This window comes from Lepus europaeus, chromosome 6, assembly GCF_033115175.1.
Source record: "Lepus europaeus isolate LE1 chromosome 6, mLepTim1.pri, whole genome shotgun sequence".
NCBI classification, from domain to species: domain Eukaryota; kingdom Metazoa; phylum Chordata; class Mammalia; order Lagomorpha; family Leporidae; genus Lepus; species Lepus europaeus.
Window position 1 is genome coordinate 110,967,840 of NC_084832.1, and position 12,750 is coordinate 110,980,589.

The 12,750-nt window shown below is 40.8% G+C and overlaps 1 protein-coding gene across 2 annotated transcripts in view; it reads left to right on the forward strand.

Moving 5' to 3' along the window:
- PIK3C2G (phosphatidylinositol-4-phosphate 3-kinase catalytic subunit type 2 gamma) overlaps positions 1-12,470 on the forward strand; it is a 445,304-nt gene extending 432,834 nt beyond the window's left edge. For both annotated transcript variants that reach the window (XM_062194891.1, XM_062194892.1), the window contains exons 33-34: positions 2,850-2,975; positions 11,921-12,470. In XM_062194891.1, the coding sequence (XP_062050875.1) occupies positions 2,850-2,975; positions 11,921-12,073 (279 nt within the window). In that variant the 3' untranslated portion in view covers positions 12,074-12,470. The remainder of the gene's footprint in view (positions 1-2,849; positions 2,976-11,920) is intronic.
- Positions 12,471-12,750: the final 280 nt, after the last annotated feature.

Sequence of the window (12,750 nt, forward strand, 5' to 3'; positions counted from 1 at the left end):
TACCACCTGGTTATTAAAATCCTCCTCTGCAGAGAACCCATCGATGAGCATCGACATGCATCAAAAAAAATCTTCTCTTTTTCCCCCAACTCAGAAAGCCCCATCCTGATTTATCTCCCCCAAATTTCCAATTGTGTTCAAGTTGCTGACCATCCAAACCATTGGCCCCAGCCCATGCATTGGTATACAACCACACTTCTGGCAATTTCCCCTTCTAGGCCATGTCAACAAACAGGTGTACTGTGTTTGGTTCTGCCCACATGGAGGACTTCTGTGTCACCACATTTCAGAGAGGTTCCAGAGAGGGGCTGTAGCGCTACCACTTTTAAGCAGTGTGTAGAACCATCTGGCAGCCAGGCCCCAGTCTCCTCTTCCTGTCAGTCAATCATAAGTAACTCTCCATGAGGTCATAGGTGCAGGCTGAAACCAAAAAGGCACTATCACACAAGTGGAAACCAAGAATATTTGGGCCACTTCTTCCTGTACTTTTTTGTGCTATCAGGTCCAGCCTGGGTATGATCACATATGTGCCACTCATATTCAACGATCAAGTGTTGTGCACACCCAACTTTGTTTGGCTGGTGAGTCTCTCTGGGGAGAGAACCAATTTATTCAAGACTACCCCCCCCCCCCCGCCTCTCTGTAACTATGCCTTTCAAATAAATAAATCTTTAAACAAACAAAAAAGGACATATCTTATGGGCATATAACTTGCTTTGCAATTCAACCAGTGCCTAGATGAGACTTTTTATTTGATTTTAAGCAGTCTGACCTACATAAACAGGAGATACGGGTCACCTTTAGGTCATATCATGCTCACTAAACACCCCAGGAGTGTCTAGCCAGATATCTATGTAGTCAAGTTGACATGCAAAATTAACCATCACAACTGCCTAGAGCCACAAAACTGGCAAATTATGGGCCCAGATTTAAAAGTCCATTTCCAGAAGCATGATTGAATCAGTAAGTTGGAACATACATAGTTATGCAATTCCCTCAAACCTCCCAGCAGACACAAGAGCAAAAAAAAAAAAATTTTTTTTGACAGGCAGAGTGGATAGTGAGAGAGAGAGAGAGAGAGAGAGAGAGAGAGAGAGAGAGAGAGAGAGAGGTCTTCCTTTTTGCCGTTGGTTTACCCTCCAATGACCGCCGCAGCCGGCACATCTCGCTGATCCGAAGCCAGGAGCCAGGTGTTTCTCTTGGTCTCCCATGCGGGTTCAGGGCCCAAGCACTTGGGCCATCCCCTACTGCCTTCCCGGGCCATAGCAGAGAGCTGGCCTGGAAGAGGGGCAACTGGGATAGAATCCGGCGCCCCAACCAGGACTAGAACCCAGTGTGCTGGCGCCGCAAGGCAGAGGATTAGCCTGTTAAGCCATGGTGCCAGCCCAAAATTCACTTCTACCATTTCATTCTCCACATACACACTACATACTCTCAAATACTGATAGTGGCATTTTCAGCGGCACAGAAAATGCTGCTATGCACTCTATGTACTAGATAGACTTCAGTGTCCCTCTACCCTGGTTATCTCAAGTTCTTTCTAAAGCAGCAACTGGGTAAGTGTTTGGCGTAGCAGTTAGGACACTTCTTGTGTCACCAGCATTCCATGTCAAAGTGCCTGCTCTTCTACTGACCCAGCTTCCTACTACGATATACCCTAGGTGGAGGAAAGCCAGTGGTTAAATTACTTGGGGCCCTGTCACCCATAGAATACATTTTTATGAAGCATTACCACTATATTTTAGAGTGATGTATATATCATTTTAAAATCTTTTAAGTGTATTGGACATCATAGGTCTGTGTGATATTTTAATAAGTTTTTGCTTCAAAGTGTGATTTTTTAATATACCTATGCATACCATTAAATGCCACATCTCACTTCCTGTGTTACATTTGAATTGTCTTATTTTTAAGGGGTACAAATTATCCTGATACTTAATTCCCATCTCTGCTTCTGGCTAATACTATGTCTATCAAGATAGCAAATATAGGTTTATTAGTTTTACTGTAAGGAGAAAATGCTTAGCGGACAGAAGAGTTTATTTAAGTTTTATTTTTAAGTAAAAATGTCCATCTTATTTGAAAGGTAGAGATACAGAGAGCAGAGCGAGATTCTCCATCCACTGGTTCACTCCCCAAATGGCTGCAACGGCCAGGGCTGGGCCAGGAGCTTCTTCTGGGTCTCCCACGTTGATGCAGGGGCCCAACGACTTGGGCCATCTCCTGCTGCTCTCCCAGGCATATTATCAGGGAACTGGATCAGAAGTAGAACAGCCAAAACTAGAGCAGGTGTCCATCCATATTGGATGTCAGACCACAGGAGGAGGCTAGCCTACTGTGCCACAGCGCTGGCCCCCATTTTTATTCTTTTAAACTGCAATTTGAGGGGCATGCATTTAGCTTAGCTGTTAAGATGCCTACCTCCCACATTCCACTCTGCTTCAGCTCCCAGCTCTAGCTTCCTGTTGATCCAAGTCCTAGGAGGCAACTGTGTTGGCTCAAATAATCAAGTTCCTGCCGTCCACATGGGAACATAGGGGACGTAGATCAAGTTTCTGGCTCCTTAACGAGGCCTGGCTTGGTTCTGGCCATTGGTGCAGGCACACCAAAAGGAAATAAGCAAATGGGGGGGGGGGTGTCTATGTCTTCCCTTCCCCCCACACCAGGAGGTAAATTATTAGAAATTACGAGTTTTATCAATGATGTATTTCTTCTGATTTTCTCATTTTCTGATCAACAGCAACTGCAATAAATCTTGATCCTGCCATTGGTCTGGGTGTTTAGCAGCTATGTATTTGTTTTCTCTGATAAAAACACACATTAATATTTATAACCATTTTCCTTCGCAGCATCTCCCAGATGGCTCCATGCCCAGTGCACATGTTGAATTTTATCTGTTACCATATCCCAGAGAAGTTAGCAGGAGAAAAACAAAGTCTGTTCCAAAATGTACTGACCCCACGTACAATGAAATTGTAAGTATGATTCATCCCTTGTCCAGTCATTTTGTATTTCTGTTACCATTTTTCAGTTTAACAATCAAATATGGAGAATTTGCAGTAATTGGCAACATTATTCCTTAAAGGAAAGACATTGCCCAAAACAGTCACAGTATGCTGATCACAGTTCTAAATGCTATGGGAACTGAAAATGCAGATGCTGCTGTCAAAGCTATGAACCAGTTTTCAAAGGATGGTCAACCTCCAGCAAGAGCCCAAGACCTTCTGTGTGCTGACATTGTCCCCAACTTCATCTTATTTTCTCTACCTCTATTCTCCTTTCTTTGATTTGCCTAACCTAATAATTTCATCATAAGCTGTCCTATATGGAATAGTTAATCTCATAAAACCCTTTTGAATACTAAAAAAAAAAAATACAAAATACTCTTTGGGTAGTCACTAACATATTAAAAAGGTAACATTAAACATGGTTAATTATTTGCAATTGATAGCTTAAATAGCCAATCCTCTAACTTCTAAGGAAAATGCCTACATTTATCTTTTTAAAAGTTTATTTTTATTTGAAAGGGGGAGACACAGAGTTCCCAAATGCCACTACAGTCAACATTGGGGCAGGCTAAAGCCAGGAGCCAGGAACTCCAACCCAGTTTCCTATGTGGGTGGTAGGGATACATTATCTGCTGCTTCCCAGGGCATGCAATAGGAGAAAAGCTGATTGAGAAGCTGAGAGTTGGGATTCAAAACAGATATGGACATTGAACATGGGAGATACAAGTGCCTGCTTGACCTGCTGCACTTAACACCTACACCCATGTATTCTTGATTACATCTTTTCCCATCTCTTCTATCCCTTCTCAGCCAGTTGTTTTTTTCTCCTTAAGGTTGCCTCAATGTGCTTAAAGTCTTAAAGGCAAAAATAAAAATTAAACTCAGCATTTCTAGCAAATTTTTCTTTCTCTGCCTATGACTGTTGCTCAACAATATCCTAAACTAGTTGGAGGTGTTGCTGCACAACCCCTAAACTGGATCCTCTTTCCTGACACACAGAAAATAAATCATTGATATTGGGATGGTGGGAGAAAGCCGGTTTTTATTGTAAGGTGCAGAACAAGGAGCCAGGCACATATTGCTTAATCCCCAGGCTCTCAAGGAGTTAGAGGTGAAGGTTCTTACAGATTGAAGTTGGGGCTGAGAGGTGTGTGATGGGCTGTATCTAAGTCCCTGGCTGGTCAGTGGTGTCCATGACCTTCCTTTGATTGGTCGGTGATGCTATGTTCTTTAGGGGACTTGTGATGGCCAGGTGGGCTCCTGTTGCTCCGAGGGTTACATTCTGCCTGGACCTGGAATTCTAAGCAAACTCCTTCAGATAATATAGTTCACCTAGGTTCCTATCTATTGAAGCAAAAAATTCCTTCAGTTCAAAGATTAGAACCTCATAGGACCAGCTGTATCACTCCTTCAAGTTCGTGAATTCCTTTTGATAAAGTAGACAAGGGCCTGTTGGGCTAAGGGAACAAGACAAGAGGCTGGGTCCCATTTTTACATTACAGGGTCAGTTTCCTCATCCATACTCTTGCGGAATTAGCACACATAACCTGCTATCACTTTATTACCTCCTTTCTTCCTTCAATCTTTTGCAATGTGGGTTCTTACTTTAAGTCCTTTATTCAAGTGGCATCCATAGACTCGTAAAGGCTCAATCTAATGAGCCCTCAGGTTCTCCTCTCCAACAATCAGAGTGACACTATTGGCTGTACTCTTTCCTCAGACCCATTTTGCTTATTGAGTTCTACCTTTTATTAGTTCATTTTCTCTAACCACTACCGTTTTTCTTTGTTGTTAAAATCATGATAACTGGAGTCCCATGATCTCCCATCATCTTAGAATCCAGTCACGCTCGCAGGATCCTTGGCTTCTACCACCATAGAGTCAATCAGCAATGAATCAATAACACTTTAAATATCACGTCTGTATTGAATACATACAAGCTTTTTTCTTGTCCTGTCTTAAATTCAGTATAACAGATATCAACATAGCATTAGGCACAGTAAGTAATCTTACAAGTGATTTGAAGCATATGGGAGGGTGTGCATAGGTCCCATGTAAATGCTGCTTCCTCTATATAAGGGACTTGAGCATCTTCAGATTTCCATTTGCTTGGGGTGGCAAGGGCAGGTCCTGGACACAAACCTCTATGGATATACAGGCATTGCTGTATGCAGCCCCAAAGTTGTCTTATATGTCCAAGTTTTTGTTCCCTCCTACATGGTTGCATATGAATTCATTCTTCAAGATAGACTTTTCTTTCAAATTTTGACCTGCACTTCTACCAAGTTACTGGAGAGCTTCATTTGAACGTCTCCAAAGCCCTTCTAAGCCAGGCCATCTCCTTTCATCATCTCAGTGACCTCTTATAATGACACCACCCCCCATCACTCCCATGTCCAGTTACTCTGCAAGTTTTACCAGTTTTGCTTATGCAGCTGTTTCACAAATCCATCAACTCTTCCCTGTCTCACTGCTACTTCTGTTTAAGCTCCTTGTCACTGGCTATTCACATTTCCCTGCTGTCTTGCTTTCTCTATTAAATATTTACTTATCTTGGGGTCTTGCAAAATTAAATAGGGGCAAGTTTTTGATGAAGTGGTTAAGACATCACTTCTGATGCCCACATCCCACACTTGATTACCCAAGTCCAAGTGCAGGCTCTGCTTTGAGTCCAGCTTCTTGCTCATGCACACCCTGGGAAACAGCTTGAATCCATGCCACCCACATAGGAGACAAGGATTCAGTTCGAGGCCTCAGGCTTGGGCCTGCCCTAGCTCTGGTTATTAAAGCATTTGGGGAATTTAACATGTAATAGGAGCCTGTTCTTTTAAAGATTTTATTTGTAATAGTTACAGAGAGAGGTAGAGAAAGAGGTCTTTCATCTGCTGGTTCACTCCCCAGATGGCCATAATGGCCGGAGCTGTGCTGATCTGAAGTCAGGAGCTTCTTCTGGGTCTCCTACGTGGGTGCAGGGGCCCAAGCACTTGGGCCATCTTCCACTGCTTTCCCAGGCCATAGAGAGCTGGATTTGAAGAGGAGCAGCTGGGACTAGAACCGGTGCCCATATGGGATGCCGGCACTTCAGGTCAGGGCTTTAACCTGCTGTGCCACAGCACCAGCCCCAATAGGAGTCTTTTCCTCTCTGTTCCTCAATTGTTTTTATTTTTTAAAAGCAGTCACTACAATACTTGATCTGTACTTGTAGCATGAACACACAGTGTTATATTTTGGACACATTCAAAATTACTTTACAACCAAGGGTCCATGCAAAGCCAATTCCAATGTGTGTGTAATCCCAAGCAGCAAGAATTTAAAGTAATATACGTGTAAGTGACTGTTTTGATGAGCCATCAGGACAGTAAGACATTGTTTAAACAAAGTTGGCAGGAAAACTAACTTTGAGAGTCAAGAGAAGGGGAAAGCAGGCTAAAAGTTTTTCTCGCATTAGGCTATGTCTGCATAAATATAATGTAAGAAATAGAAGTAACAGTCCAAGAGTTTTAACTCTGGTTTTACTTTCTCTTGCCCTGAATTGTGATGAAGTGCGAACCCCATCTCCATGCCAAACTCCTGAGTCACTTGTGCACATCCTCAAGGATGCCTCACTAGGTGTCCTTACCCAGAAGCCCAGTGCTTACCCAAGAGCCCAGCATGCAGGCGCCTGGTGTCGGGCTCCTTTAAAATGCCTCCCTCCCCCACCCTGCTCCTACTTCCTCACTGAGGACCACTGCATGAATCTCTTGCCACAGGTGGGATTTCTCAAGCTGCCAAAACCTTTCAGTGCAAGGTGATGTGGGAGACCATGACCTCGCTCCCCTTCTTCCATTAATCTTAGAGCAACACAAAGAGGATATTACAGTGCATACCAATGTCTTAAAAAGCTTTTCATGAAAACAGTGTTTTCCATCTTTATTCATAGGCCTCGGTCTCCTTAATGTGCAGATGTGAGCCAGGCTGGGTCAGAGACACATCCTCCTGGCAGAGGCCCCGCCCTTCATAGGGCCAAGCTTGACAACTTGGCATGTCCCAGGCTTTGTCAGCAGTCTCCCTTCACACCCTGTCATATACCAATCCCAGTGAGGGCAAGAAAGGGCTCAAGGGCCGAGGCCAGGGGTAGGCATGCTCAGGGAAGTGCTCTAACAATTTCAAGAAACACAACTGGTATACTGGCTCTTTCCACTCCGATACCTGTATTTATAAATGATGGTTTTTAAATGCGATACTAAAGCATTAGAAATATAGTAATTCCGTCCTATAATAATGTTCTTCAAATCAATACATTTTATGCATTCCAGCCTTTCTATAGATACTATCCTATTATAAGTTTAGCACTAAAAAAGAGAAAACAAGAGTTTTCCATGCCTTCCTATCTCTTGCATAGCATGCACTGATTACCTAGCACAAAGCTAAGTGTGAGAATATTTCCAAACCATTGTGGAACAATGGGGCTAGAAGATAATACATATTACATACACTTTTTTTTTTAAGACGCCTGAGAATGATTGTATATTAATTACAGTGTTCAACCAGTGGTATTAAAGTAGAATAAAAAGAACAAGAAAATACTAAAAGGAATAAAATACTAAGTTGTTCCTCAATAGTCAAGACAAGGGCTGATCTGGTCATATTTTCTCATAATGTCTATTTCACTTCAACGGGTTTCCTTTTAGATGCTCGGTTAGTTGTCATCCGGTCATTTTCAACAAAATGGAGGAATCTGGAAAATATCATGCTGAGTGAAATACATACACTTTAGTGAACCATTTCAGTATTCCTCTTATGGTATAGTCAGCAAGCAATAGCTATTGTCATCTCATTTGATAGTCACAAAATAGAAAGTACAGTCTTGTGCCATATAATCAGGTGTCAGTGATATCACATAACATTGGTTCCATTGTATTGTATTCCTTGGGCCCGAGTCCTGGCTCTGACTATCCTAGCTTCCCATTAATGCAGACACTGGTAGGTAGCAGTGACGGCTCGTTGGTTGTGTCCCACACAGCATACCTGGGTTGATTTTCTAGCTCTTGACTTCACCCTCAGCACAGTCAGCAATCATGGGCATTTGGGGAGTGAACCAGTCAATCAAAATGCACTCACTCCTCCCTCCCTCTCTCTCCCTTACTCGCCTCTTTTTTCTGCCTCTCAAATAGAAAAAAAGGTTATATTCCGAACTGCTAAGTCTAAGTATACTGTATAATCTTCACACAATGAAATCACCTTAGGATGCATTTTGCAGCATGAGTCAGAGACACATGACTATATTTGAAAATGACATATTTAAGGTCATCCAATTAGACTTCAAGGCCAGATGTGCTCAATTCCAAAGCCATGTTCACCCCCACCATAGTGAGCAATGATACAGGAAATCCCTTCTGACAGAGTTCTGTTCTCCCTGGTTTAAAACATTCCTCAGACTTCTTAGCGGCACCAGACACTTCAGTTTTCATCTTGTTCTTCCCTCGCAATCATGAGGGCACACTTCAGATTTATTTATTAGACCCTTGTGTCAAATAATGTACAGCAAATGCTTATGTGCACTTTTTAATTGTTGCTAACTAACCTTTTTCCTATTCAATGTGCTCATTCCAGATCCACCAATTCACTATTTGTCAGAAAGTAGTGATGACTTGGCTCATTTCTACGGGTAGACATTTTTATGAATGGAAGTTAAATGAGTGGTTCATCGTTGGTTCTGTTTATACAAAGGTAGAATACATATAAAGTCACTTAGTGAACAAGTCTCAAATAGAAATCAGCTGTGCACTTCTGCAGCATTATTTGCTAACTATTCAATGCCCAATAAATAAGAGTGATTACATCCAAAGTTGTGGATCCAGTAAAGCTGTTAGAATAGGCATCATCCATGATGTGTAATAATTACATGATTATAAAACTTGAGTAACTTATCAAAATAATTTGTGTAATTTGTACAATAATCAATGCATTTCCCTCTACTCCCTAAGTATTGCAAACTTTGGAATTCAAAGATTTGTATTTTGACCAGGAAGGCAATTAATTCCAAACATCACTTCTTGAAAGTTCTCAGCTTATTAAATACCTGTGAGACTCAATTCTGTGTAGAAGGTTTGTTACACACACACATGCCACACCACACTCCCCTACCCCTGCCAGCCAAGTGATGCAAAATTCCAAGAAACGACTTTTTTCATGTATCTGATGGGTCTTTTTCAGCCATAATTTATTAGTTTAATGCGTACCCGTCTTCATACTCAAGCTCATATCATGATCTCATTACTTTCTCCTATAATGCTAAATGTATGCAAATTAAAAAGCTCAGTTGATATTCATGTACATATTAACTATTGCTATGTTTCTTAAAATGCAAGTATGTTATTGCAAAAATTAAAAAAAGGAGGCTGGCACCGTGGCTCACTTGGTTAATCCTCCACCTGCAGCACTGACATCCCATATGGGTGCCGGGTTCTAGTCCCGGTTGCTTCTCTTCCCATCCAGCTCTCTGTTGTAGCCCGGGAGGGCAGTGGAGGATGGCCCAAGTGCTTGGGCCCCTGTACCCGCATGGGAGACCAGGAGGAAGCACCTGGCTCCTGGCTTCAGATCGGCACAGCGTGCCTGCTATATTAGCCATTTGGGGGGTGAACCAACAGAAGGAAGACCTTTCTCTCCCTCTCCCTCTCCTTGTCTATAACTCTACCTGTCAAGTAGATTAAAAGAAAAAAAAAGGAGAGGGAATTGAAGATGGAAGTACAGTTATCTAAGAATTTTATCTATGAATTACATGAAATCTTTTAGAAGTTAGATTTTAGAGCTTATTTATCATACTGACAGTATCTTTAAACCAGACTATACCAAAGGCCCACTGCTTCGAGTCACTTTATTTTTCTGCTTCATATACAGTAATGCTTTGAGGGCCTCTATCTTTTCCTCTTTAAAACAGGGAGTTCACCTGCTCAAAGTATTGTGGAAAGTAGAATTGAGAATATTTCAAAGTTCACAATAATCACAGTAGAGAAATGAGAAAGAGTTTACTCTGAAATACTGGAAGAAATTTCCAGGCAGCATTGGACATCCAGTTTTAGTTCCATAACATGAATCACAGTAGTGGAATTTTGCAGTTTTAGGGTAGTCCTTAAAGTCCTTTATTGTCCCAGGAGAACTGAGTTGATAAAATGGGATAATTCCACTGCCTATTACTAGAAAACTAAAGGATAATCTCTTAATTGGGATGCAAAGTACCATTCTAGAAGAGCTATCTAGGAGCAGTCTCCTGGAACAAGTTAACGAGATTAATGTTACAGTGCAGCCCTTAATTGGATTATCCTTTACTTGATAAGAAAATCTTTGTTTAGAGCTGCTAACAGATTGATCTTGAACTGAATTTCATTGCTAACTTAATGGATTCATAAATGGTAAGCCTATGCTGTACCCAAAGGAACAGAAATTACATCTAGACACTGAGTACATTTCCCCATTAACCTAGAGGGCTTCTATCAAGTTGCTTCCACCAAGAATCTTCATTGATATTCATTTTCCATGAACTTTTTGAACTACTCATGGATTTCAAAAAGATTTTTTGCCCTAGAAAAAAATTTAGCTTCTGAAAGTTATCATTTAATTTGAAGGAAGGAAGGAAGGAAGGAGGGAAGGAAGGAAGGAAGGAAGGAAGAGAGAGAGAGAGAGAGAAATCTCCCGTCTCATGATTCAGTCCCCAAATGCTAACAGCTAGGGTGGACCCAAGGCTGTGAAAGGCAGAAGACAGGAGCCAGAAACTGCATCTCCATCTCCCATGCACCCATGGTAGGAACTCAAGTACTTGAGCCTTAACCACTGCCACCTGGGGTGCACATTAGCAGGAGCTAGAATTGGGAGCTGAGCTGGTACTTGAACCCACGCATCATGACATAGGATGTGGGCATCTGACGCAGCTTAACCATTGTGCCAATCTCTCATCTCAAACTGAGCTTCTCATTCCATTTTCCCATGAATTTATTAAAGCACTCTTGTCTTTTGCATATATTAAGAATTTCCATCTTACAACTTGGCTGTAAGAAACCAGCTAGTTTATAGCAGCATGTGAAACCCATTTCTGTGTGTGTGTGCTCAGACGTTTCCCTGGCAACCATGTCAGACTTCCACTCAGCCCTCCCTGCCTTTCCTGATGGAGAACTCATTTCTTTGCAGTGCTGCACTTTCAAAGACTCTTCACCACCACAGGCCCCTGATGGCAATGCCTGAAACTTACTTTCTGGATATAAAAAACCCAGTCATACCTAACAAAAAGCAAAACTGTATAGACAGCATAATTACAGGTCACATTGCTAAGAAGTGATTATATATAGATAACAAAAAAAACACAATCTTAACTGTAATTATTCCCCAATGGTGGAAATTCAGATTTTTCTTATTTTTTTGTCCCAAGATTTTACTGAATGAACATGCATTTTCATAATTAAGAATTAAAGTATTTTCAGAGATAAAATAACCATAGATTGGCTTCTTCACATGAACAAAGAAATGTAATATTTAAAAAGCATAAGGGGAGCATAGAAATTGGGCTTTCTTTCCTCATTAGCCTTCAACAATGAACTACAGTGCTCAGGTTCCAGTGCTGCACAGTAAATTCAAGGACAGTTAAAAGGTGAAGAGTATTTAAATTTCTTCCTTTTAAGTAATTTATATTCTTCATAAAAGGGTGCATAATTTGTAGTAGAATCAGTGAATTCTCAGATTCTTAGGGAAATAGTCTGTCATTAAATCCCATTATGTTAGTAAAACCTTTCACTTTCAGAATTAGCACTAGAAGTGAATGATTTCCACATAAACCTATCCATTTCAGGGTATAAAGTATTAGCAGGTAAATGCTTTTCATTAAAAGCACTATTCAGAAGAGCGATGCATTTAAACAGATGCGGCTTATATTTTCTTTTCAGGTGGTATATGATGAAGTAACAGAGCTCCAAGGACATGTCTTAATGCTTATTGTGAAGAGCAAAGCTGTATTTGTGGGAGCAATTAACATCCAACTTGGGAGTGTCCCACTCAATGAAGAAAAATGGTATCTACTGGGAAACAGCATAATTTGACCATTGCTGTGAACATATGCATTATTCATTAACCACTTATAATCTTTTCCATTTCTAGGCCTATCACATAACACAACATTTATTGTCAAAGATACGTTAGGATTTTAAGGACACAAGGAAAACAAAAATCAGAATGAGCCTTTTGCAATTTATTCTCTACCTGTGCTTTCATTGCTTTCCAAGAACCTTTTCTCCTTTATTGGAATGCTGATTATGTGAGATTTACTATGTAAAATAAGAGGACATACACTTGTAATATAGCTTTCAAGTTAAACATATGTCGCATTATCTTAATTGTGGGCCTACAGTTAAAAGCAATATTTAGTGAATTTCCCAAGAAATGCAATCAAGTTTTACCAAATGATATAACTTTATCTTCATGTAAATTTAAAATATCTGTTAATACATACACATTCATAGTCCTTTATATTGGTAAGTTCCAGCAGAGTGCTGTATTATTTTCCATCAGAAAAACAGGACATAAATGCCAGAAATTCTTAAATCCAATTGCTAGAAGAGACTTTGAGCAGATTTTTATCCTCTTCAACACCAATCAATTCGTTCTCATTGGATTTCTCTCACCCAGAGGCATGATCACATTTTAAACTCATTATCCCTCACCTCCAAGATCTCAAACTCTGATACTCTTATGATCAAAACTTCTTATCTTTGCACAT